The following is a 21,624-nucleotide window of genomic DNA, read 5'->3' as shown; positions in this document are numbered from 1 at the left end:
TGGCTCACACCTCCTGGGAGCAGTGCCAGGCTTTCCCACAAGTTCCATCTTCCTATGTAAGGAGAACCTCTCCTTTCCAACAGTTCCAACGAAAGCCCTAGAGCAGATGCCTATCAGACCAATTTGTGTCATGTGGCCATTCCTGAACTAATCACTGTGTTCAGAGGAATTTATATTCTGATAGGCCAGACCTGGGTCCTGTACCCATCATTTAAGCTGGCAAAGAAACTTCAAATTGGGAATGGAGTCTGAGTGTTTGCATGTTATTACCAGGTATTGTCTCAGGTGGGAGAGGGGATAGAAGAATCCAAGCATCATGTAGGGCCTGATGAAGGACAGATTGTAGTACACAACATGCTACTTTTTAAGGATCCCCTCCCCAAAGCATTAAGACCTTAAGACCAATTGAATACAAGTAACAGCATCCTTCTTGAAGTAGCATGTTGTAAGTAGCATGCTTACTACAGGCCAGGTATGTTTGAAGAACTTCATATCATTTATCTCATTTCATTCTCATAATATAGTAGGCACTGCACTATTATGACTATTTCAAATATATATGAAGAACCGAAACTAGCAAAGGCTCAATAACTTAATATAGCATAACAAGTGACAAGACCTAATTTGCCTCTCATAATCACAATTTAGAGTTTTTCCCATTCTCTTGTACACACATCCAAATTCCAGTTTCCTGAGGAAAGGATTCTTACTGACTTTTGGGTGTTTTTTTTTTTTTTTAAGTACAGAGATATTAATGAACAGCTGTATCCAGTGGTTAACACAAGATCAACAGTTTCTCTACATCTCTTAGCTCTAATGTTTTACTTCACAAATATTTCTTGAGTTGCTACTGTGTGCCAGCCCCTGTTCTGGGTGCTGAGGATAGAGCAGTGAACAATATGAACTGGGGAGGGCAGTGAATCAACAACAACACATCAAATAATAAACACAAGGAATGCAAATGATAATGATGATGATTAGTTTAAGGACAATGGGGGATTATGGGGTGGGGAGGGTTACTCTCTTAAATAGAATGATCAGGGAAGTTTTCATTGAGGTGACATTTAGATAGAGGCCTGATAAAGAGGAGTGAGCTCTGTGGACCTGTTGCAGGGCAACCCTGATATAAAATGGGTTGTCTGACTGTGAGTCCTCACCCATGCGCTTAAAGGGGACTTAAACTGCAGGCACAAACAAAAGGTTAATCAAAGGTTTATCTACAAGGAAAGGGGAAATGAGGAAATGAATAACTCAGGGAGAAAAAGAGGGAAATAAATTCTTAAATGCGTCCTACCCATTCCACTGACCTGGAATCCCAAATGACCCGCGGAGACCAAGCGCTGCCTGGCCAAGAGAGTGACCCCTACTTATATGGCTGGTTATATTCTCAAACAGAAAACATGGTTGCTTAACTCTGCCCTCAGGTCCTTGCAACTCTCCCTTTGGGGATCATGGGATTTGTAGTTCCCAGTGAATTGATGGAGTGGTGGTAGAGTCCACAAAGCCTCTATGGAGTTTGCTCAGGACATCCTTTCCCCTTAACAGACAGAGGAAGAGCCTTCCAGGTAGTGGGAACAGATTGTACAGAAACCCATATTAACTTTGCCATCAAGCAATATCTTCCTTTTTAGTGGCAAGATGTCTTCCACTACTCCATCTGCCTACCTATCAACCAATAGAGAGGTACCCCTTTCTCCTAACTCCAGGTAAAGTCCCAAAATGGAAGCTCATTGGATCCTTTTGGGTCACTAGTGCTAGGGTGGCCTGAGCTCCAATCACTGTGTTCCAGAGAATCAGTGCTGACTGATTAGTTTGGGGAGCACAGGAATAATGAAGTATATAACCACTCCTCCCCCAGGCAAGTATCTAAGTGAGGAGAACCTCAGCCCAAAGGAATAGCTTTTATGGACTATTCTATAATTACTTTCAAGATTTTTGAAAGAACTGAACACTCCTTGTAAAACAAAATCCCAAGAGTATCAACATGGAGGCAGTGAAAATCCCCCCCCCCAAGAAAAAACTCACAAATGATATCTCCAGCTCCAGAACTATATAATTTTACAAACACAGTTTCATATTGTACATTCTGTTTGGTGGCTCTGCCTAGCGCTAGCTGGGCAAACACTCACCAGTTAGTTATTATAAGATTTTATTTATTCTTACCAGTACTAGGAAGAAATGTTGATTAACACGATAATATCAGTAGCGTACATTTTTTGAATGTTTGCTATGTGCCAGGCTGGAGTTCACAGATGAGAAGGTCAAAGCCCAGATAAGGTTAAGTCAACTTGTCTACGGCAACACAACAAGAAAGTGTGTCTGTAGCCAAAACCATAGCTTTCAGCCCCCCGCAAGACTGTGTCTGGGAGGTCCCTGCCCCCTCCTGCCTGGCGTGCCTCCCTCTTATCTCAAACCAGGCAGTGTGCTGGTCCCACCCCCTCGAGGGAGCTGCCACTCTAGGCGTCTTGCCGGGAAAGGCCTGGTCAGCTGTGTCCTGCGGAGGCAGCTGCAGCTGACCCAGCTCTGGACTGTGCCAGAGGCGGAAGCCGGGGAGGAGCCCCGAGGAGGGGAGGGCAGGGGGGTTTGGCTGGAGCTGTATCATGGACCACCTCAACACACCACTCTGGCCAGGAGTTGGCTCCCTTTGTCTACTGCTAGTTGGGGTCGCCTGGGCTCCTCCAACCAAAACCACGGACCCCAAGTTTGAAAGCAAAGGTAAGGATGTAAGTGTTTGTAGACTTCTGAATGGTCCTGGAGGGTAATGCTGGGCCTGAGCTTTCAGTCTGTGTCCTGGGACCCAACCTAGTGGGTCCAGGTGGGGCTTGCGGGGAGCGGGTGGGGGCGTGGGGTTGCCTAAATCCCTAGACTGGGTCCTGGGGAGAGGCTAGAGATGCAAATTTTAATGGGGCAGGAATGGTGCTGGGTCTAGACTCTGAAGTGTGAGTCCCTGAGGAGAGGGGATCCAGCGAATTCTCCAGTTGGGAGAATTAAAGCCCTGGTCTCAGAGCTGCAGGCGACTGTAAACACCGTTCGCGTGCGCGAGCCGGATCCCTTGCTCTGCCAGGTACAGGGAGGGGAGTGGGGACACGGTTGGCGCTATCGGGTAGCTGGGAGTCTGCGGGAGCCGATAGGGGGCCCCGCCTCCTCCACACACCCTTTCACCGGTACGCGAGTCCTGGCTGGGGCGGGACGTGACCGCTGCAGGCAGCTCAGTCAATCGCGCAGTGGGCCGGCGTGCGCTGCGTTGCGGAGAGGGGTAGTAGCCTGCCCTTGGGAGTGTGGGAGGCACCACCTCTGCGGACCCCTCTAGGGGGCCCGTTTGGGTAGAGTGGGGCGGGACATTTTTCTTATCGGTCTGCCCAGGCAGCGGAAAGTAGGGGGGAGGGTGCTGAGGCCTGAGGACAGGGCTCGGTTTCCTTGACACCCCTCTTTGCACCACACCCTCAGTGGCCTTGCTGGCGACCCGCGGTCCCAAAGACTTTCTGTGCTTCACTGAGCGATTGGAGGACTTAGTGTGTTTTTGGGAGGAAGCGGCAAGCATGGGGGTCGGCCCTCAGAACTACAGCTTCTCGTACCAGCTCGAGTGAGTCTGACCAGGGAGGTGGAGCACCCCCACAGGTGGAGGGGAAGGGGCAGAGCTTTCCGAGCGTGCGGTTTGGGACGTCTCCTGGTGCCCGGGACCGGATGACACCTCCCTTAGTTCACTGGTGGGAAGCTCGCGGGGGCACGGCTGACTCGCCCTCTAGTGGCCAGGACTGGAACACTCCTGTGATCGTTCGCAGCGTCAGGGCTAGGACAATCAATACCCCTCCAAGTCAGGACCCAGACCTACGTCGGAGCTGATGACGATCAACTACTATCAGTGATAGTGTCCAAATACGGCCTTGGTCCGGGCAATACAAAATTCCCGGGTCGGGCCTACCCGGTGGCGCAGCGGGTTGAACGCAGAGCTGTGAAGCTGGGCGCAGCCTCTGCTGCGCCGGTTCGATTCCCGGCCGGCCAGGGAGAGTCCCACATGGCGCGGCAGACCTCTCCTCTGCTCCCCTCCAGCACTGTATTTCGTCAGTCTGTCTGTTCTGCTCCCCGCTCTGTCTCTGGTGAATTCTCTCACCCTCCCGTGCCTCTGGCCTGTATCCCAGCTTTTGTATAAAAATAAATAAATCTTTAAAAATATATATTAAAAAAAATTACCGCGTCCCCGCTACCAACTTCTCCCTTCCCTCCCGGTTCCTTGGTTCACAGGGGTGAACCATGGAAGCCCTGCCCCTTGCACCAGGCGCCCACGTCTCGCGGCCTGGTGCGTTTTTGGTGCTCGCTGCCTACAGCCGACACGTCAAGCTTCGTTCCCTTAGAGTTACGGGTCACAGCGGACTCCTCAGGAGCTCTACTCTACAGCCGAATAATCCACGTCAACGAAGTGGGTCAGTGCACTGGGAACGGGAGAGTGTCGGGAGAGGGCCACGGTCTCCGCCCACCTGATCCACCTCTCTCTGCAGTGTTCCTGGATCCCCCGGCTGCATTGCTAGCGCGGCAGGCCGACGACGGTGGCCACGTGGTTCTGCGCTGGCTTCCTCCTCCAGGGGCACCCATGACGAGCCTTATCCGTTATGAGGTGAACATCTCTGCAGGCGGCTCTACAGGAGGCACTCAGAGGGTGAGGCCCCACGATCCACCCGGCCTTGCTCCTTTAGATCCTGGCAGTCACCACGGCCCCGCCCCCGTGGCCTCATCCCTCCAGACCCCGCTCCAGACGCCCGATATCCTATTGCTCTGACCCCAAGACAGCTCTACGGCCACCGATTGTCCTCTTAATGTCTGCCCAAGCCCTTTAACCCCTTCGTCCCAAACCCCCAGCCCCTCAGGGTTCCGCCTCCTCTACGCCCTGGCCACGCCTTCTGCCACGGTGGAATCCCGGCCCTGACTGGTCCTGAGTCTTTTCTGGGCACCGCCTCCTGCCTTCATCGCCTTTCCCCTCACCCCCTCCTCACCGCATTGGCTGGGTGCTGCCCTTCCTTTCTTCGGTTGGTTCGGCACTTCCAGAGCCCGCCCCCAAGTGTACTTCACCGCCTGTCCCTACCTTATTGACTACGCCTCTCCTGGGCCTTGTCCCCCAGGTGGAGATCACTGATGGGCGCACCGAGTGCGTGCTGAGCAATCTGCGCGGTGGGACGCACTACACCTTCACTGTACGCGCACGTATGGCTGAACCGAGCTTTGGTGGCTTCTGGAGCGCCTGGTCGGAGCCAGCGTGGCTGCTGACGACTAGTGGTGATGCCCCCGGCAGGGGTATAAGTGGGCCTGGGGCGGAGCATGGGATGAGCCCACCACCCTGACTTTCCCTTTGTTTCCCAGACCTGGACCCCCTCATCCTGACCCTCTCCCTCATCCTCGTGCTCATCCTGCTGCTGCTGGCCGTGCTCGCCCTGCTCTCCCACCGCCGGTGAGCGCCCCATTCGGACACCTGGCTCAGACTCCTCCTCTCCAACGTCCACTTTCTCTGGGGAACCTAGGCTCAGAGACAAGCAGCCCCTTGCCCAGTGGCACACAGGAGTCAGTGCAGGACTGGATGCAAACCAGACCAGATCCAGACTTAGCTAAAATTCTCTGCTCTTGGGGACATTTCATCTGGTTCTTTCTCCGTGGATGCCCCTCCTTGGATTCTTTTGCTAGTTCCTTTTCCCAGTTTCGTTAACTGTGTGAAGTCTACCTGATGGGTTTAATGTAAAGATTTAACCCCCTGAGTGCCTCTCCTTGCCTTGTCTTCTCTTTATAGACCAGCCACCCTGAGGTTTTTGTAGTTCTAAGTACATAGCATGGGGTTTCACACCCTCAAGATTTGGTCCATGCTGTTCCTTCCACTGGAACACCATTCCTCCCTTGTCCACCAAGTAATCTTGTTGTCTTTCAAGGTCCCATTCATTCACTTGGCTCAAAAATACACAGTGACTGCCAACCACGTGATATGCACTGGGGAGAAAATTGAGAACAAATCAGACATATCCCTGACCCTGGGGCTCTCATAGCTGTCAGACAACAAACAAGAGAGCCAACAGATATTTGATTATAAATTGTGATAAAATTAACAGGGTATGGTAACATACAGGATGATGGGGGAAGGCCTCTGAGAGGTGACTTCAAAGCAGAAGTCAAAAGTGTAGTAGCAAGTAGTTATGTGACAAATCGGGAAAAGAAACAGCAAGTGCAAAGGCTCTGTGGTAGGAATGAGTTTGAAACACTAAAGCAGTCATAAGAAGAGCTGTCTGACTAGAGCAGAGTATGTGACGAGGGATGGGTGGGGGGTGATATGAGGGAGGTGACCGGTCAGATCATGCATTATAAAGATTTTATTAATGCTCTGGAGAGCCATGGAAAGGAGTGAGGAGGGAAATAGCGTAATGATCTTCCAAGCAAGCCTGGGTCAGGTCTAAAGGGAGCATAAAATCATGTATATTGAGCTCCTATGCATTTTTCAAAACCCTATTCTTTTGCAGGACCTTGCAGATGCTTAAGCCAAACCCCCTGCTCCCAGCCCCTATACAATCCTCTGTCTCCCATCATGATCACCAGATGCCAGGAATATTTGTGTCCCTGAGAATGCTGTTGGGATATGGTGAGTGTTCAGTGACATACTTTTGTTTCTTTTGGCTTCACCAGGGCTCTGAAGCAGAAGATCTGGCCTGGCATACCAAGCCCTGAGAGTGAGTTTGAGGGTCTTTTTACCACCCACAAGGGTAACTTCCAGGTAGGTGGCCTGACTGTCCCCTCAGGGCCTGGGGTTTCTCTGTTCCTGTGGCCAAACTGCAGATCTCTGATTTGGTTGGTGCTATTTCTCCAGCTGTGGCTGTACCAGAATGATGCATGTCTGTGGTGGAGCCCCTGCACCCCCTTCACAGAGGACCCACCTGCCCCATTGGAAGTCCTTTCTGAGCGCTGCTGGGGTGTGACACAGGCGGTAGAGCCAGGAGCAGATGATGAGGGGTCCCTGTTGGAGTCAGTAAGCAGTGAGCATGCCCAGGACTCCTACCTGGTGCTGGACAAGTGGTTGCTGCCTCGAAGTCCATCTGGTGAGGACCTCCCAAGGCCTGGTGGCAGTTTGGACATAGTAACCATGGATGAAGGTTCAGACACATCCTCCTGCTCATTCACCTTGTCCCTGAAGCCTGAACCAAAAGGGGTCTTGGCTGCCAGCTTTGAGTACACCATCCTGGATCCCAGCTCTCAGCTCCTGTGCCCACGAGCACTGCCCCCTGAACTGCCCCCCACCCCACCCCACCTGAAGTACTTGTATCTCATGGTATCTGACTCTGGCATTTCAAATGACTACAGTTCTGGTGGCTCCCAGGGTGCCCAGGGGAGCTCCTCCAATGGCCCTTATTCAAACCCTTATGAGAACAGCCTTGTCCCAGCTTCTGAGACTTCACCTCCCAGCTACATGGTATGTTCCTAGGACTCCAGGCTTCCAATACTTTAGGATCCAGCTTGACCTCAAGTTCCAGTCCAGGCCTAAAACTTCAGGCAGGTCTCCCTCAGGACCAGGGGCATTGCTGACTTGGCTGTGTGCCCAATCTGTCCTGCTCCAGAAGTGACAACTAGGTAATATTGCAAAATGTATAATCTTTTGTGTATACACACACACACAAACACGCACACACGCACACACACACACACACCCCTATATACACTCTTACATTCTGTAAGCTCCATCTTTCCCTGGGCCCAGGCTATAGAAATAGGCCTTGAGCTCATTGTGAAATTCTGGACCTGGTGATTTGAATAAAAATAGGTATTCAGTAAGTTACACTAGTTGCCATAATAAACAACTCCTAAATCTGAGTGCCTTAACACATTAAATAGTTTCTCTTCTCATACCTCAATTCAAATAGGTGGGTAGTCTTCCCTGGGATGAGTCAGAAGCCCAGGCTCTTCCAGGCTATAGATTCACTATCCCACAAGGCCACCCTGGAAACTTCAGTTGCATCATCTACACCCTGTTAACCAACAAGCAGAGAGAAAAGCAGAAGATTATATGGAGTTTTTGGACTATTATACGGACTGTTTTGATCTAGAAGTGCCTGTCATCTTTTTCACAAGTCCCATTGGCCAGAAAGTCACATGATCCGAGCTAGAACCACGGACAGGTGGGAAACGTAGCAAGGCTATGACCCCAGGGAGAGGACTACTATTTAATGAGTCTCCACCACTAGTAACAGTAATAATAACATTAATTCATAGGGCTTTAGTCCTAAGCTGTTCAATGGGAGTTTTAATCACTTTTATTTAAAAGTTTGATATAACCTAGAAAAGCTGAACAAATGTGTACCTTTTGCTCCAGCAATTCCACTTCTAGGTGTATGCCCTAAAAACTCACATCCCCGTGCACAAGGGCATATATGTGAAAGGATGTTCATAGCAATAAAGAAGTAAATCTGATTAATAAATTGGGGTATAGCCTCCCATGGAATTATATGAAGAAAAAGGAATCATCTAAAAAATACGGCTGAAAAAAAATTTTTTTTAATTAAAAATATGGCTAATCTCAGAAACAATGTTGAGTGGGAGAAGGACTCTCAGATTAAATTTTTCATGAAGCTCATTTAATACAGTTACAAAGAGCAAAACTAAACAATATATTGCTTAGGCATAATATGTACACAATATAACATTACTGCATTTAAAAATCACTTTACATTCTTTAGGTCTTTGAGTGGGCACATGTCCCTGAGATTAATATTCCAGCCTTGAGGAATAGAGAGGTGGTCAAAAGCTCAAGACTGGCCTCCAGAGCTTGAGCTATTCTCTGAGCTGGGATTACAAGTCTGGGTGGCACACGAAGTGATTGTCATCTCTCCATCTTGTTGGAAAGACATCCACCACTCTGCTCTAGAGCCCAGTCCCCCAGGTTCCAGGCAGATTTGAAGGCGTTGGGGTCCTGGGCCTGGTCCCTCCAGATGAAGCCAGCACTGGGCAGGGAAATATCTCTGGAGCAACAACAGCTGCAGGACATCCCCACTGTATCCTTCCTCCTGGGTCTGCAGGGTCACAATGAGCCCACAGCCCCGGCCAGGCCCAGCCCGGTGGCTGAAGTGGGCAGCTGTGTCTAGAAGCAGGGCAGCCAGGTGGGCAGTTCCTTGAGTCCCCAGGTCTTCCATCAGGTACTTCTCCAGGCCATCCAGTAGCAGAAGTGAGGGTGCTGGCCCCGGGGTTTCATGGGCTGAGCACAGGAGACGATGAAGCTCACGGGTTGAGCGTGGGTATTGAAAACGGATCTTCTAGAGGTAGGAAAAGGAAAAAGATTCAGGAGCGGGAACCAGACTTCCAGCTATGGCAGCCCTGCTTCCCTGCATACTTTCCTGGACGAAGCTTTCATTCTCAGACTAAAGAGCTGGGTGGTTTACTCTGATTGCAGAGTAAGCTCAGAGTGGCCGAATATTATATTCGCCCCTCCCTCAACACTTTTTAAATCCACGGCCCCATATTAAATGCGAACAAGGTGTGTCTTTTTGCCAAATCTCTAGGGCAGTCTCGAAACGGAAAACCCGCCCCTAGCGGTCCTCAGTCTCGAACCATTTTCACCTACTTCGGCTTCACTGGAAGCAGCGGGAGTCCCGAGAGGACCCACGGTCAGTCCTTTACTTGCCCCAGACCCCGGCCTTAGGGCCTGGCCTTTCGCTAAGTCCATCACCGGATGGCCTCAAACAATCTTGACCAGCCTCGCCCGGGCCGCTGCTCGCTCGCTCTTCTTTCCCTCACGATGGCGGCTCCGGCTCGTCCTCTCTTTCCCCAGCCACTGGTCTATCTACGCGTCGCTCAACCCTTGACCCGCCCGACACAGACTGACCCGCCTGCGGTCTCGCCCCTCGGTCACCTGCAGCCGCAGATGGTCCAGCCGGGCTCCGGTCCCGCGGGGCAGGCTTTGCAGCGGCGCCCGGGTCAGGAAGAGGACGGAGCCGCGGTCCTCCCCTGCCGCCTCCAGCGCCGCTGCGAAGAGCAGCGCTGTCTTTCCAGAGCCTGGACCTCCGAGCAACAGCAAGGGGGGCCCGACCTCAGCAGCGCTCTCCGGCCCGGGCCCAGCCGAGCTCCCCCAGCTTAGCGCCCGCCTCAGTATCTCCGCCATTCGCAGCGTATTTGGGCCCAATCGGTGGCCTAGTTTTGTCCTTAACCCTGCCCAAGCCGAATCCTCATTGGCTACAGTACACCTGGCTTCTCCATTGGTCTACAGGCTTGTCCATCAAAGTTAGGTAGGCCTTTGTAGCTCCTCCCCCGGGGAAGGGGCGAATAACCGACGTTGAATGAGAAATATGGGTAATTTAGAGAAATAAGACCCTTTCCTCGGTGAGTTGGCAGGGGGAGGCAACACAGATGCTATTATTGTGAGCTAATCAGCTGGAGGATTGAGTGTTGGAGGGAGCAGGCCCCAAACCCTGACACACAAAATCCTAGATTCAGTTTGCTCACCTGGAAAATGAGGACTGTGATGGCTGTCGTGTGTGTTTCTGCTGATGTCACCCAGTGGCAATTGAGAAGTGGAAAGATGGATGGACTGTGTGCTTGTTTTTCTGTGTCTGAGTACTGGTACATCAGCAGACATCTCCGAAGCTCTGTAAGGAGGCTCAACTGACCCGGGGGCTCCTTGGGTACAGGGGAAGGCAGGCCACAGGCCAAACAAGGCAAGGAGAGTCAGAAATAGGGGTTGGGAGACTGAGGGAACATTATTGCGAGGACCTTGTTTGTCTTTGTTCACTTCTGAGTCTCCAGTACCCCAAATGGTGACTAACTCATAGGCTTTTCAATGTTAAACGAATGAAGAAAGGAAGGTAGAATTAATGAGAAACTGGGAGAGAAGGTGGAACAAGGTTAGTGATCAAATGATCGCTGGCTGGGTCTCCTCATCCAGGCTTTGCCCCAGAGCTGCCACTCATGCTCCTGTTGCCCTGGTAACTCTGTTTCTTGGTAACTTCAAAGTGTGCTGTTGCCAGGAGACCTGGGGGCAGGGCAGAACAGACTTCTTCGGCTACCTCTCTTCCTCTGGGACCAGAACACAGCTCCATAACACTCCCCAATACACCCACTCACACAGCTGGGTGCCCCCACATGCTACACACACACACACACACACACACACACACACCCCACAGCGTCACTATATATATATTCTACATCTAGACTCCCCGTCATTCACATGCTCACAGCCCTATCCTATCCTGACACAAAGCATTTCCCTCTCCCACATTTGCTCCTACACCCTTTCCCTTGCACAAACCACACTCTGATACCATACCATTGCCTTGCACACACACACGCACACTGCAAACACCCTACCTCAACTCTGTGAAAGAGATGCAACCCATGAATCACCTCATATGCAACACTCCAAAAGTATAGGCACCCAGTAGTGACACCTATATCACAGAATCCCACACAGTTACATACACAGGAACATGTGAACACAGCCCACTACAGGTCCTTTGCACTTCCTTTTCTCTTGCCAGAGCACTCAGCTCACAGATATCTTTGTGGCTCATTTCCCCCACACCATTCAAGTCTCTGCTCACATATCACTCAGAGAGGCTTTTCCTGACCATCTGTGTAAAATCACACACCCTTCACTCTTTAACTGTTTATTCATCTTTGTTTCTGTTCATTGCCTCTCTCTCACACCTGGGACGTCATTTTCACTGGTATAGGGTCTGTTTTTTTTTTTCACTGCTGGGTCTTGAGTGCCTAGAACAGGGGCCAGCACAAGAAGATACTCATAAATATAGGCTGAGTGAGTGCATTGGCAGAGATGTGGATGTTTTTCATCTCTCTCATGCACAGAGTACTTCTCTCAGTTCTCAGATTCCTGTCTTAATGTTCTGAGAGAAGGACACTTGCCATAGAGGACTCCCTGGAGGAGTGAAGGCTGATGGGTGAGGGGATGGGGAAGTAGATGGTTCACAGTTTTTCTCCCTGAAATGACTAATTCACCATCTGTAATTGATTAGTTCATTTATTTAACAAACATTTCTTGAGCACTTATTGTGTGCCAAGTCCTATTCTAGGTACTGGGGACTCAGCATTTTAAACTATTTAAACTCAGATAACAAAGTCTCAGTCCTGGTAGGGCTGACATCCTAGTGAATGAGGAGATGACAGCTAAACATGAAAAAGAGTTTAAGTAGTTTATGAACAGAAAAAGGTGTGCACAAAAAAAAATTTGAATAATAAAAGGAAGTTGAAGTGTCAGTTGGTGGTCTTTTGAAATTTTGAATAGGGGAGTAGGGACAGACCTCTGAGAAAGTGATATTTGAGAAAAGGCTTGTAACAAGGGAGGGAGGGGGCCTCTGTGACAATACACACAATGCAGATATTGGGGGAAAGTACACATCTGGTAGAGGCACTTGCAAAGGTCCTGAGGCATTGAGAAAACTTTGACTTTCACTAAAAGTGCCATGGGGAGCCATAAGAGTGTTTGAACAAAAGAGGGCCATGGTTTGCCTTACATTCTAAGCTGGAGCTCTGCTTTGAGTTTAAAATGCTGTAAGAGGGCCTCCCTGGTGGCACAGAGGTTAAAGACAGGGCTATCAAGCTACTGGCAGCCCACTGCTCCCCTCAGCAGTGTATTTCAGTAGCTCTGCCTGTTCTGATCCCCAATTTCTCTGGTGAATCCTCTCACCCCCACACTTCAGGCCTGTATCCCAGCTCTTGTATGCATAAATAAATAAATAAATAAATAAATAAAAATAAAATGTTGTAAGACCAATGGAGGCACACTGAGAGGGCTTTTTTGAATAAGAAAGCGCACCTTAGTCTGATTTTTCTGCCTAAGATTATCCATCCTGAGATGGGGGTATGGGCAAGGCTAGGTAGGGCTCATGTCACCACTCTAGCAGGCCCAAACACTCCTCTCTACCCTTTAATCTTTCTTGGCCAGACCATGGACAGCACCAAGTAGGTGGTGGCCAAGGTACTGTCCGCTGTGCTGAAATCATGCTTCCTTCCTAGCCTGTGTGGAGGCAGTTGTGACACCAACCAGACAGAAGGGACCACAGGCCCCAGAGTTTGAGCCCTGGAAACAGCAGCTCTGGTCAGTGAATCAGGGCGCTCCATTGTTCTGTCCCTCCTCTGCTTTCAGCCCTCTCATGATCCCATTTCATACCCTGTGACCCACAACCATATGTGTCACTCCACCCACAGGTCTCCTCACTATTCCCTGCACACAGCAGGCATGTTTCCATCTCAGGACTTTCCCACTTGCAACAGTCCTTGCCCCACCCCTGAGGTTTGCATGGTTTCCTCCCTCCCTCCTTCACACCTCATCTCCAGTGCCATCTACTTACAGAAAATTTTCCTGACCATCCTCTTTAAATTGCAAACCATGTCCTCATCCCACAGTTGTCCCATTGTCTCCTCTAGCCTGAGTCTTCAGGCTAGATATTATCACTGATCAGTATTTAAAATATCAGAGATCCCAACCCTAAATCCTCAATCCTACAATTTGGAATTCAAAATTTTTCAGATTTTCAAAAGGCATAATGTTATATTATGTATTGCATAACAACCCTGGAATAACATCTTAAAATCAAATGCCTTACCTTCAGTGAAACATAAGAATATATTCATTGAGTGAAATAAAAACTATATATAATGTCATGTCAGTTCAGGTCAGGTTTTGCTACAAGTGAGTTGTGAAAAAAATTTTTTGGTTTTCAAAGCTTTCTCAAATCGTGAATTGTGGCTCTGTATATAGCTTATTTATCTTGTTTATTGTCTGTTTCATATATTAGCATGTGAGCTCCACAGGGCTCCACTGCTTCAGCCCCTGTGCCTAACTAAACAGGTTCTAGCTCACAGACGGCGTTCCATAGTGTATGTTGAATGAATGAATGGGTAAAGAAGTAGACTACCCTTTTCTGGTTCTTGGATGACTCTGCCCAAATGGCCTGTCTGAAGCCCTCTCAGAGCCACAGTGGTGGTGATGGGGTATGTGGCTCCCTGACCCTCCTATCGTGTCTGGTTTCTGTTAGGTCTTCAGTGGTCTAGACACAACACACTCTCACAATCAGAAATCCTGCTCTCATCCAAGCAACCACGGGTTATTTTAGTGTTCTCAGCATCCCCTTTTGCTACTAGGACCCTTCATCCTATTCTTTGTGCCCTGGCTGTGGTCAGAAACAAGGCTAGATGTCCAGAGAAAATAGGCCCCTCACTATGAGGCCCCTCACTATGTTTCTTACATGGGACTTGTGGGTCTGTCCACATTTGATGATGAAGAAACAAGGGCTTGGAAAGGTTAATTAACTTTTCTGAGGCCACACAGCCAGTAGTTAAGCCAGGAGTTATAAGCCAGTATTTAAGCCCAAACTACTAGCCCCCTAACCCCACGCTGGCTGTCCACAATCACCCTCAGACACACAGTGACAATATACCCATACTCAGTCTTACCAATACCTAGATCTGTGATTGAAGTCCCACACATATCGCCACCAGGGGGAGGGAGGCTGGTGGCCAAACTTCTGTTACAAACAGGTCTTTATTAAAGATGAGGAGGGGGCAGGGAAGGAGGGCAGTGTCTCCTCTGCCCACTGCCTTTGTCTGCCCAGGATGGGAGAGCCCTCTTTGCTCCACCCATGCTCCCCATGATGGCACATCTGCATGAGGCATGGGGGGGCAGTGTGAAGAACAGGGGTGGGTTCTGAGAAAAAAAGTCCTTTTTCACAGCCCTAATAAATAAGGATTTGGGTTAACCTGGGTACAGGCAAGGGGACACAGCACCCTAAACCCCAAAACCTCTGAACTGGGACAAGTCCTGCATTAAGCAGGGAGTTAAGGAGTCGATGATAGGTTGTACATAGGGGAGGGAGTGAGAAGTGTAGGGGTGTCTATAATGACCTTGCCACAGGGGAGCCTACCCCCCACACTCTAGATAGACTCTTTGAATATGAGGAGAGAGGACCTAATGACAAAGGATGACCTGATTCCCCTCCTCTCCTTTGCACATGCTTAGACATGGGTGGTCCCCCATTGACTGGAATCATACCCACCCACCCTAGAAATTCTGAAAACCAAGGCTCTTATTGGTTATTCAAACACTAAATAGTGGCTGAAGTTGCCCACTTGCTTCAGGATTCTAAGAAGTGAGGGGAGACACCAACTGGCTAAACTCCTTCAGGTCGGAATTCGGATGGGGGCTCCCGTTGGATGGGCAATGACCAATGGGGTCAGGATGTGGCCCTTCAAAGGGGACTCCTAGGGGCAAGGGTCCATCTCCCATTTATGCACACTTGGATGTCCCAGAGGGCAAGTGAGGCAGGGGGTGCCCCAACTGTCCTTCCAGCCATCTTCTGATGTCTGAGCCTGGCTGGTTTGGGGACAGGGAGCTTTGGCACTCACATGGTAAGTGCACACACGTGTGGCAGGGAAGAAATGGGGACAGGGTAGCTTCTGGGTGGGTGGGTAGGTCTCACAGCAGGTGGTCACGACTGGCAAACAGGTAAGGGCTGAAGTTGTCCCGGTGGAATGGAGAGGGGTAGAGTCCACTAAGGGTGTATAGGTCCCGCAGCAGGGGTGTGGGCAGCAGCAACTTCCGGCCACGCCCACCACCTCCCCCGCCTGGCCCCCCAGGTCCAGGGGAGGAGGGCGAGGGGCCCTGACTGGGGGTCGGTGCAGGCAGGGGCACGGGCAGTGGCAGGGGCGTCGGCTCAGACCTCAGTCGAGGGCGGGGCACACGGGGTGACGAACACATGGCTGGAGCCCTGGAGGATACACAGCTGGGAATCAGGTGGCCACGGCGGGCGCAGTTCTGCGGCTCTGGGGGTTAAGGAGCAGAGGTCAGGTGATGAGAATGTTTTGGAGGGAGCCATGAGAGCATAGGCGAGACCTCCATGGCAGTTACTGCCATCTGGAAGTTCCCCTATTTGTCCCCCCACTCCCCTAACACTCACTGGATGGGGTGAGCCGTGCCGGTGTCGAATGCGGCCTGCAGGCCTCGGGTTCCTGAGACAAAGAGGTAGAAGGAAGGGGCTAGCGGCCCCCCAGGCCCCACTGACCAAAGCCACGAAAGACTCATCAGGTAGAGAGCCCAATGGAAAAGACAACCAGAGTTCTCAAGCATAATCACATACCCATAACAGGAAGAGAGAAGGGCTAACCCTTATATTCTATGGGACTGTCCCCCCAGGACCCATGGCCACAGAGACCAGTGATCACTCCCCATTACCCTGAGCCCCCCACCTCTTGTCTGACTTCTTGCCTCCTTCGTAGCCCTCCACCCACCACCCTCTCCAGCCGGGAGTGGCCCCCGGCCCCCCTTACCTGGGCCACACTTAACTTTTCGAGGGGGCTATCCATGGGGGGGGCTTGGCCCAGATCCTCCCAGGGGGAGAGCCTTCGACCAGAAGGTGGCCGGCTCTGGAAGTTATGCACGACACAGGTGACCTAGGATAGGGTGAGAGGAGGGTGTTAAGGCCCGAGGCTAATAAAGTAGTTGAGTAAATATCATCCCTGTCATTCAGATAAGAAAACTGAGGTTTAAGTTTACAAAAACAGCTTAATTTTGGGCCTCCCTGGTGGCACAAGGAGTTAAGCACAGCACTGTGAAGCAATCCGCAGCCTCTGCAGCATGAGTTCAATCCCTGGCCGGCCAGGGAGCTACCCACATGGCACAGCAGACCTCTCCTGTCTCGCCCGCTGCTCCCCTCAGCAGTGTATCTCAGTAGATCTGCCTGTTCTCCTCCCTACTCTGTCTCTGGTGAATCCTCTCATCCCACACACATCTGGCCTGTGCCCCAGTTCTTGTATGCATAAATAAATCTTTAAAAAAAAAAAAAAAGCTTACTTTTTATGGTGCTCACTATGTTCCAAGCTTTGTGCTTTCCATTTTACTAAGAGGTAAGTACTACCATTATTTATTACACAGGGTGGTACTAGGAAAAGGGAGGTAAGGCTGAGTTGTGCAAGCACAGGATCTGATCCTGCCTTTCAAGTTTTTATTCTTTGTATACTATGGGTCTTTTAAATTAATTTTTTTTTACTTGTTTCTATACAGTATTAACTTTGACTTTAAAAAAATATTACTGAGGGCCTCCCTGGAGGTGCAGTGGGTTGAGTGCCATACTGTGAAGCTGTCTGCAGCCTCTGTAGCACGGGTTTGATTCCTGGCTGGTCAGGGAGAAACCCAATGGTACAGCAGATCTCTCCTGCCTCGCCCGCTGCTCCCCTCAGCAGTGTCTTTGTCTGTCTGCCTGTACAGCTCCCTGCTCTGTCTCTGGTGAATTCTCTCACCCTCCCGCACCTCTGACCTGAACCCCAGTTTTGTGTAAATAAATAAATCTTTTTAAAAAATATTACTGAATGTTTAATACTCAAAGCACATGGCTCATCCTGGTCCTGTGATCCCATTTCACTGATGAGGACATCGAGACAGGATAAGGTTAAGGGACTTAGCCAAAGTCAAGTCACACATAACCCATCTTTCACTACCATGTGGCCCCAACTCTTGCGCTTACCAGAAAGGTAGCGATGGCAGACCCAGTCAGGAAACCAGCCAGTACATCTGACCAGTGATTCCGATACTCAGCCACACGGACCACACCCACCAGGAAGGCGGGGCACAGCAGGGCCAGACAGAGTGATGGTTTGACCAGGCGGGAGCCCTTCACGCGGAATACGAGTGTCACGTACATCTGAGGGAGTCAGACTTGTCAGGATACACATGGCAGTGCAGTTGCCAAACTCAAGTGTGCACAATGTTCTCGGATGGGAAGTGACCAGAATTCTCAGAATTTTTAGGGAGGGAGGCTATGGCCAGGGGAAGTAACTGAGTGGGGCTGGATGAAGTTCAGGGGTGGAGTCATGGACTCAAGGTGGGTTCTTGATTATGAGTGCATGGCTAAGGCACCAAAGAGCCATAGACAGGGTCTGGGCCCATATCTCTGGGGAGCAGTCTCAAATGGGGACAGATGCCTGCTCTGTTAAGGCCAGGCCACAGAAGCAGAGGGTATGGAGTGTAGGCCCAAGAAGAAAGTTGAGGAGCTCCAGGAGATGGAGGAGTTCAAACACTAGGGGACCACAGACAGGGTTAGAAGCTAGCCCAAGAAGCTAGAAAAAGGAGTCAAAACAACATGGCTAAAGCAGGCAACAAAATCAACAATGGGGCAAGGCCGCAGGGGGCAGAGTTGAAAGGCTGTGGGGCCATCTCCCAGCCAATATCCAGGACCTGGGGCAAGCAGGCCTAGGCTCCAAGGGAGAAAGTCAGGTATCCAGTGACAACAGCATGCATCCACAGGGCAGAGGCAACAGTCTCTTGAGAGCTTGGCATTACTGGGTCAGAAGGCATGGGGTCAAATACCAAGGCGCGCAGTTAGAAACAGCAATAGACAGAGACTCTGAGGGGTGCGACCCAAATATAGGGAAGAGGTCAGTGCCTCCGCAGTTAGACTCCTCCCTAAGGGAGGTGTCGCAGCGCTGGGCGTGGCCTCACCAGGGTGGGAACTGGAGGTAGCAGCCACCTAGGTGACCTGCAGCCAGCTGGCAGCCCCCCACTACTGCACTCCCACAACGGGGCTCACCGCTGTGTAGGTAACTGCGTAGGCACAAAGGGCCGCATCCTTGCAGGGGAAGGCGCGGCGCGCAGCGGCCACCAGGCTGGGGCTGCCAGCGCAGGCACCCTGGTCAGTGACGAAGTGGTCAGGACCCAGCCGGTCAGGTGAGGGCGGCAGGCAGCCCAGCGCTGTGTAGTTGGGGCGGCACACGGACAGGAAGTGCGGCGTGGGGTTGCCGGTCACCACCTGCCCCGCATTGGCGAAGATGGTCGTGGTGAAGAGGCCAAAGGAGTAGACCCCTGCCAGGCGGATGGGAGAGGAAGTTGATGCCCAGAGTTCTCATGCCCCATGTCGCTCTCCTCTTGTGAGTCTCCTATGGCTCATCTGGGTCCCTATTCTCCATTTCCTGTGACTGCCATTGATTCATACCTCAACTCACCCAAAATGCTGTGCCCCATAACAGTTCCATCAAGGTCCTGCTCCCTTGGGACCACTGTGACGGTACTTTTGTGCTTCTTGCTCCTGGGACACTCCATACAGCTGGCCTCTGTCCCCTGGGATTATCACTATGTCAGGAGTGGACCATCCTCAGAACTCTTTCTAGCTAGGCTGAGACCCCTCACCAGCATGATATCAAGATTAAGACCATGCCCAGGGCCTCCTAGGGTAACTCTGATGGTACTTCAGAGCCTTTCTCTACCTGTCCTGGACTTGAGATTCCTGAGTTGATCACTTTCCCCTGGGTCACTAATCGGCTGAAGCTGGATATCCACTCTAGTTTCATGGGGACCATGACACATGACCACTGCACCCTTCCTTGCCCTATGGCCATCAGTTATGGCCAGGATCTCATCTCTCTGTCCTAGGTTCCCTTGGTGTTTGGCTTGAGCCTATGTCCCCTTTTTTTCTTTAACCTCTCCTAAAGGCATTTTTGTGTCCTCCTCTTGTATTTGCCATCATGGTTGGTTCAGGCCCCACCCATGTCCTTAATCTCCTTGAGCCTGAGCCCATAACCTTCTTTGCCCTCTGAAATCACCATCATGACAGTTCACGGCCCTCCTCCCCCTGGAATGTTTATCAGGGTTGAGCCTGGCCCATATCCCTTTGCAAAGCTGACCCCTGGGGCAGCATCACTCACCTAGGAAGCGAACTAGCCTCCGGAGTGGGGGGCTGAAGCGGCAGCAGGCCCCAGACACGATAGTGCTCTCCCGGATAGTGGGGATGGCTGAGGGTGGTGCAGGGAAAAAGGCACGCGCCAGCTCGGCCAGCAGAATCTGAGGGCAAGACCAAGGCAGGGTCTTCCTGGCCTTCTAGCCCAGCCCTCTGCCCACCTCCTCAGCCCTTCTGCCTTCTGGGAGGACCTCCCACCTTCTGACCAAGGCTCCCTCCCGTCTCACCGTGAGGGTGGGTCCAGCAGTGACTAGGGCATAGATGAGTGCAGGGGGTGCTCGGCTGGCAGCCTCAGGTCCTGGGTAGGGCTTGGCATAGGTGCTGTCATAGCAGAAGAATCCTTGGGTGTGCACAGGGAAGGTGTCTGTGAACTCCAGGCGGTAAGCAAGGAGGACCACAACTCCCAGTAGCACTGACTGCCACCCAGGCAGGGTGGGAAGAGAGACATATAGAGAGAAGAGAGAGGGTCAGTCCCTAGCTGGGAGACAGAGACACAGAGATGGAGCTAGACAGAGGAAAGGAGAGTGACGCATAGAGAGAGATCAAGACTGAGGGGGATAAAGAGTGAGAGAGACAGAGGGAAGTGGAGGAGGGGTGAAGAAGGGTCAGGACCTGGGAGAAACAAAAAGACATGGAGAAAAGAGATGGAGATAGAAACAAGAAGAGAGGAGCCAGAGGAGAGACAAAGAAGGAGAAGGGAATCAAATAGAATCCAGAGAAAAAGAAAGGACTGGGGACAGGGAGTGAGGACAGGACCAGGGATTGGATCAGTGAGAGACAGACAGTGGCTGGTGGAGGGACAGGCCAACAGGGAGGGATAATATTACTGGTGGAAGTACCTGCAGCTATGAGAAGTATAACCCCTACTTTAGGTGGGGTCCTAACAAATTCCTTCTACAAATTAATACATTTTACCTTCATAACAGGCCTACGTGAGAGGCACTCTAATTACACCCATTTGACAGATGAGGAAACAGAGGCTGGGAGGTATGCGAGGTGCCCAGAGTCCTGCAGTAAGGGGACTGGCTCGCAGGGAATGCCACTTCTGAGTCCAAGCGCCTAAGCACATTAATAGGAAGGGAACCACACTTTCACTTCCCAGAGAGATGTGAAGTGAGAGATCAGGGAGATGTGTGGCAGGGCAGGAGTCAGGGAGATGGAAAAATGGGTACAGGTGGGGACCTGGCAAGGAGATGGGAGACAAGATGACAGGTGCACTCCCTCCCAGCCGAGGGTCTGGGGAGTTACAGGGCTCCTCACCTCCACAAAGACAAAACAGGGAATAATGGAGAAGCTCCTCTTCAGCTGAGGTCTCCCTCCTGCCATGGTGAAGGACAGGCCTGCAGAGGTGGGGAGCGAGTAGGGCCGCCAGGGTGGGGCCTGGGAGAGGTCACCAGCAGGAATTAAGTTCTCTGACCCTACCCTTGGCCCCACAGACTAAGGTTTGGAAGCCTTGGATCTGCCCCCTGAGTCTTTTGGCCACACCTCTGCAAATTCAAATCCTGCCCCCAATTGGTCTCTGATTTCACTCATTAGAAAAAGGGCCTTCCCTGACACAACCCTTTCACCTCAGGTGCTAAAAGGGAACCCAGAGATTCTATAGAGGTTTCCCCTCTATTAGGAGATTCCAGTCTCATGCCTTTTAGGAGGGCCTTTCCTTACTGAGCAGGATTCCCTGACCTCACACCTTAGAAGAGACTTCATCTTAATGGGGACTCCTCCCCCATGGCATTTAAAAGGGTCCTCAATTCCATCATTTTTTAGGGAATCCCATCCTCTTTCCCAACATGTCTCATAGAGGAGACCTCATGCTCTTTGTCACCAACCCTAGTCAGGCCCTTTCCCTCATCTTTTTCTCCCATGGCCCATAGGGCCCTCTCTCTCCAGTCCCTTTGGGCGCTGCCTGACTGGTGTGGGCTCCTAGCCAAACCCT

General features: G+C 51.2%; 3 protein-coding genes across 6 annotated transcripts; 1 reads left to right on the top strand and 2 right to left on the bottom strand.

The window, feature by feature from the left end:
• Positions 1-2,600: 2,600 nt before the first annotated feature.
• Positions 2,601-7,447, top strand: EPOR (erythropoietin receptor; the record flags this gene model as incomplete). The annotated part of the gene is made up of 8 exons (XM_084249970.1): positions 2,601-2,715; positions 3,448-3,583; positions 4,243-4,421; positions 4,497-4,654; positions 5,115-5,268; positions 5,353-5,440; positions 6,655-6,742; positions 6,836-7,447. The coding sequence occupies 8 exons, from the start codon at positions 2,601-2,603 to the stop codon at positions 7,445-7,447; spliced, it is 1,530 nt and encodes a 509-aa protein (XP_084106096.1).
• Positions 7,448-8,765: 1,318 nt separating this feature from the next.
• Positions 8,766-10,114, bottom strand: SWSAP1 (SWIM-type zinc finger 7 associated protein 1; the record flags this gene model as incomplete). The annotated part of the gene is made up of 2 exons (XM_084249969.1): positions 8,766-9,269; positions 9,866-10,114. The coding sequence occupies 2 exons, from the start codon at positions 10,112-10,114 to the stop codon at positions 8,766-8,768; spliced, it is 753 nt and encodes a 250-aa protein (XP_084106095.1).
• Positions 10,115-15,442: 5,328 nt separating this feature from the next.
• On the bottom strand, positions 15,443-21,017 carry PLPPR2 (phospholipid phosphatase related 2; the record flags this gene model as incomplete). Of its 4 annotated transcripts, none has more annotated exons than XM_084251283.1 (8): positions 15,443-15,789; positions 15,924-15,975; positions 16,294-16,416; positions 17,487-17,663; positions 18,549-18,820; positions 19,660-19,795; positions 19,919-20,107; positions 20,952-21,017. In XM_084251283.1, 8 exons carry the CDS (start codon positions 21,015-21,017, stop codon positions 15,443-15,445), a joined length of 1,362 nt encoding a protein of 453 aa, XP_084107409.1. The 4 variants fall into 4 exon arrangements, with proteins under 4 accessions (XP_084107409.1, XP_084107410.1, XP_084107411.1 ...); XM_084251284.1 differs by having other exon boundaries at positions 19,919-20,038; positions 20,958-21,017; XM_084251285.1 differs by having other exon boundaries at positions 15,757-15,789; positions 16,310-16,416.
• Between the last annotated feature and the right edge of the window lie 607 nt (positions 21,018-21,624).

This window comes from Talpa europaea (assembly GCF_964194135.1).
Source record: "Talpa europaea genome assembly, chromosome: 12".
Classification (NCBI taxonomy): domain Eukaryota; kingdom Metazoa; phylum Chordata; class Mammalia; order Eulipotyphla; family Talpidae; genus Talpa; species Talpa europaea.
The sequence above is the reverse complement of the archived record's forward strand: the minus strand, read 5'-3'. Positions and strand labels throughout refer to the sequence as shown.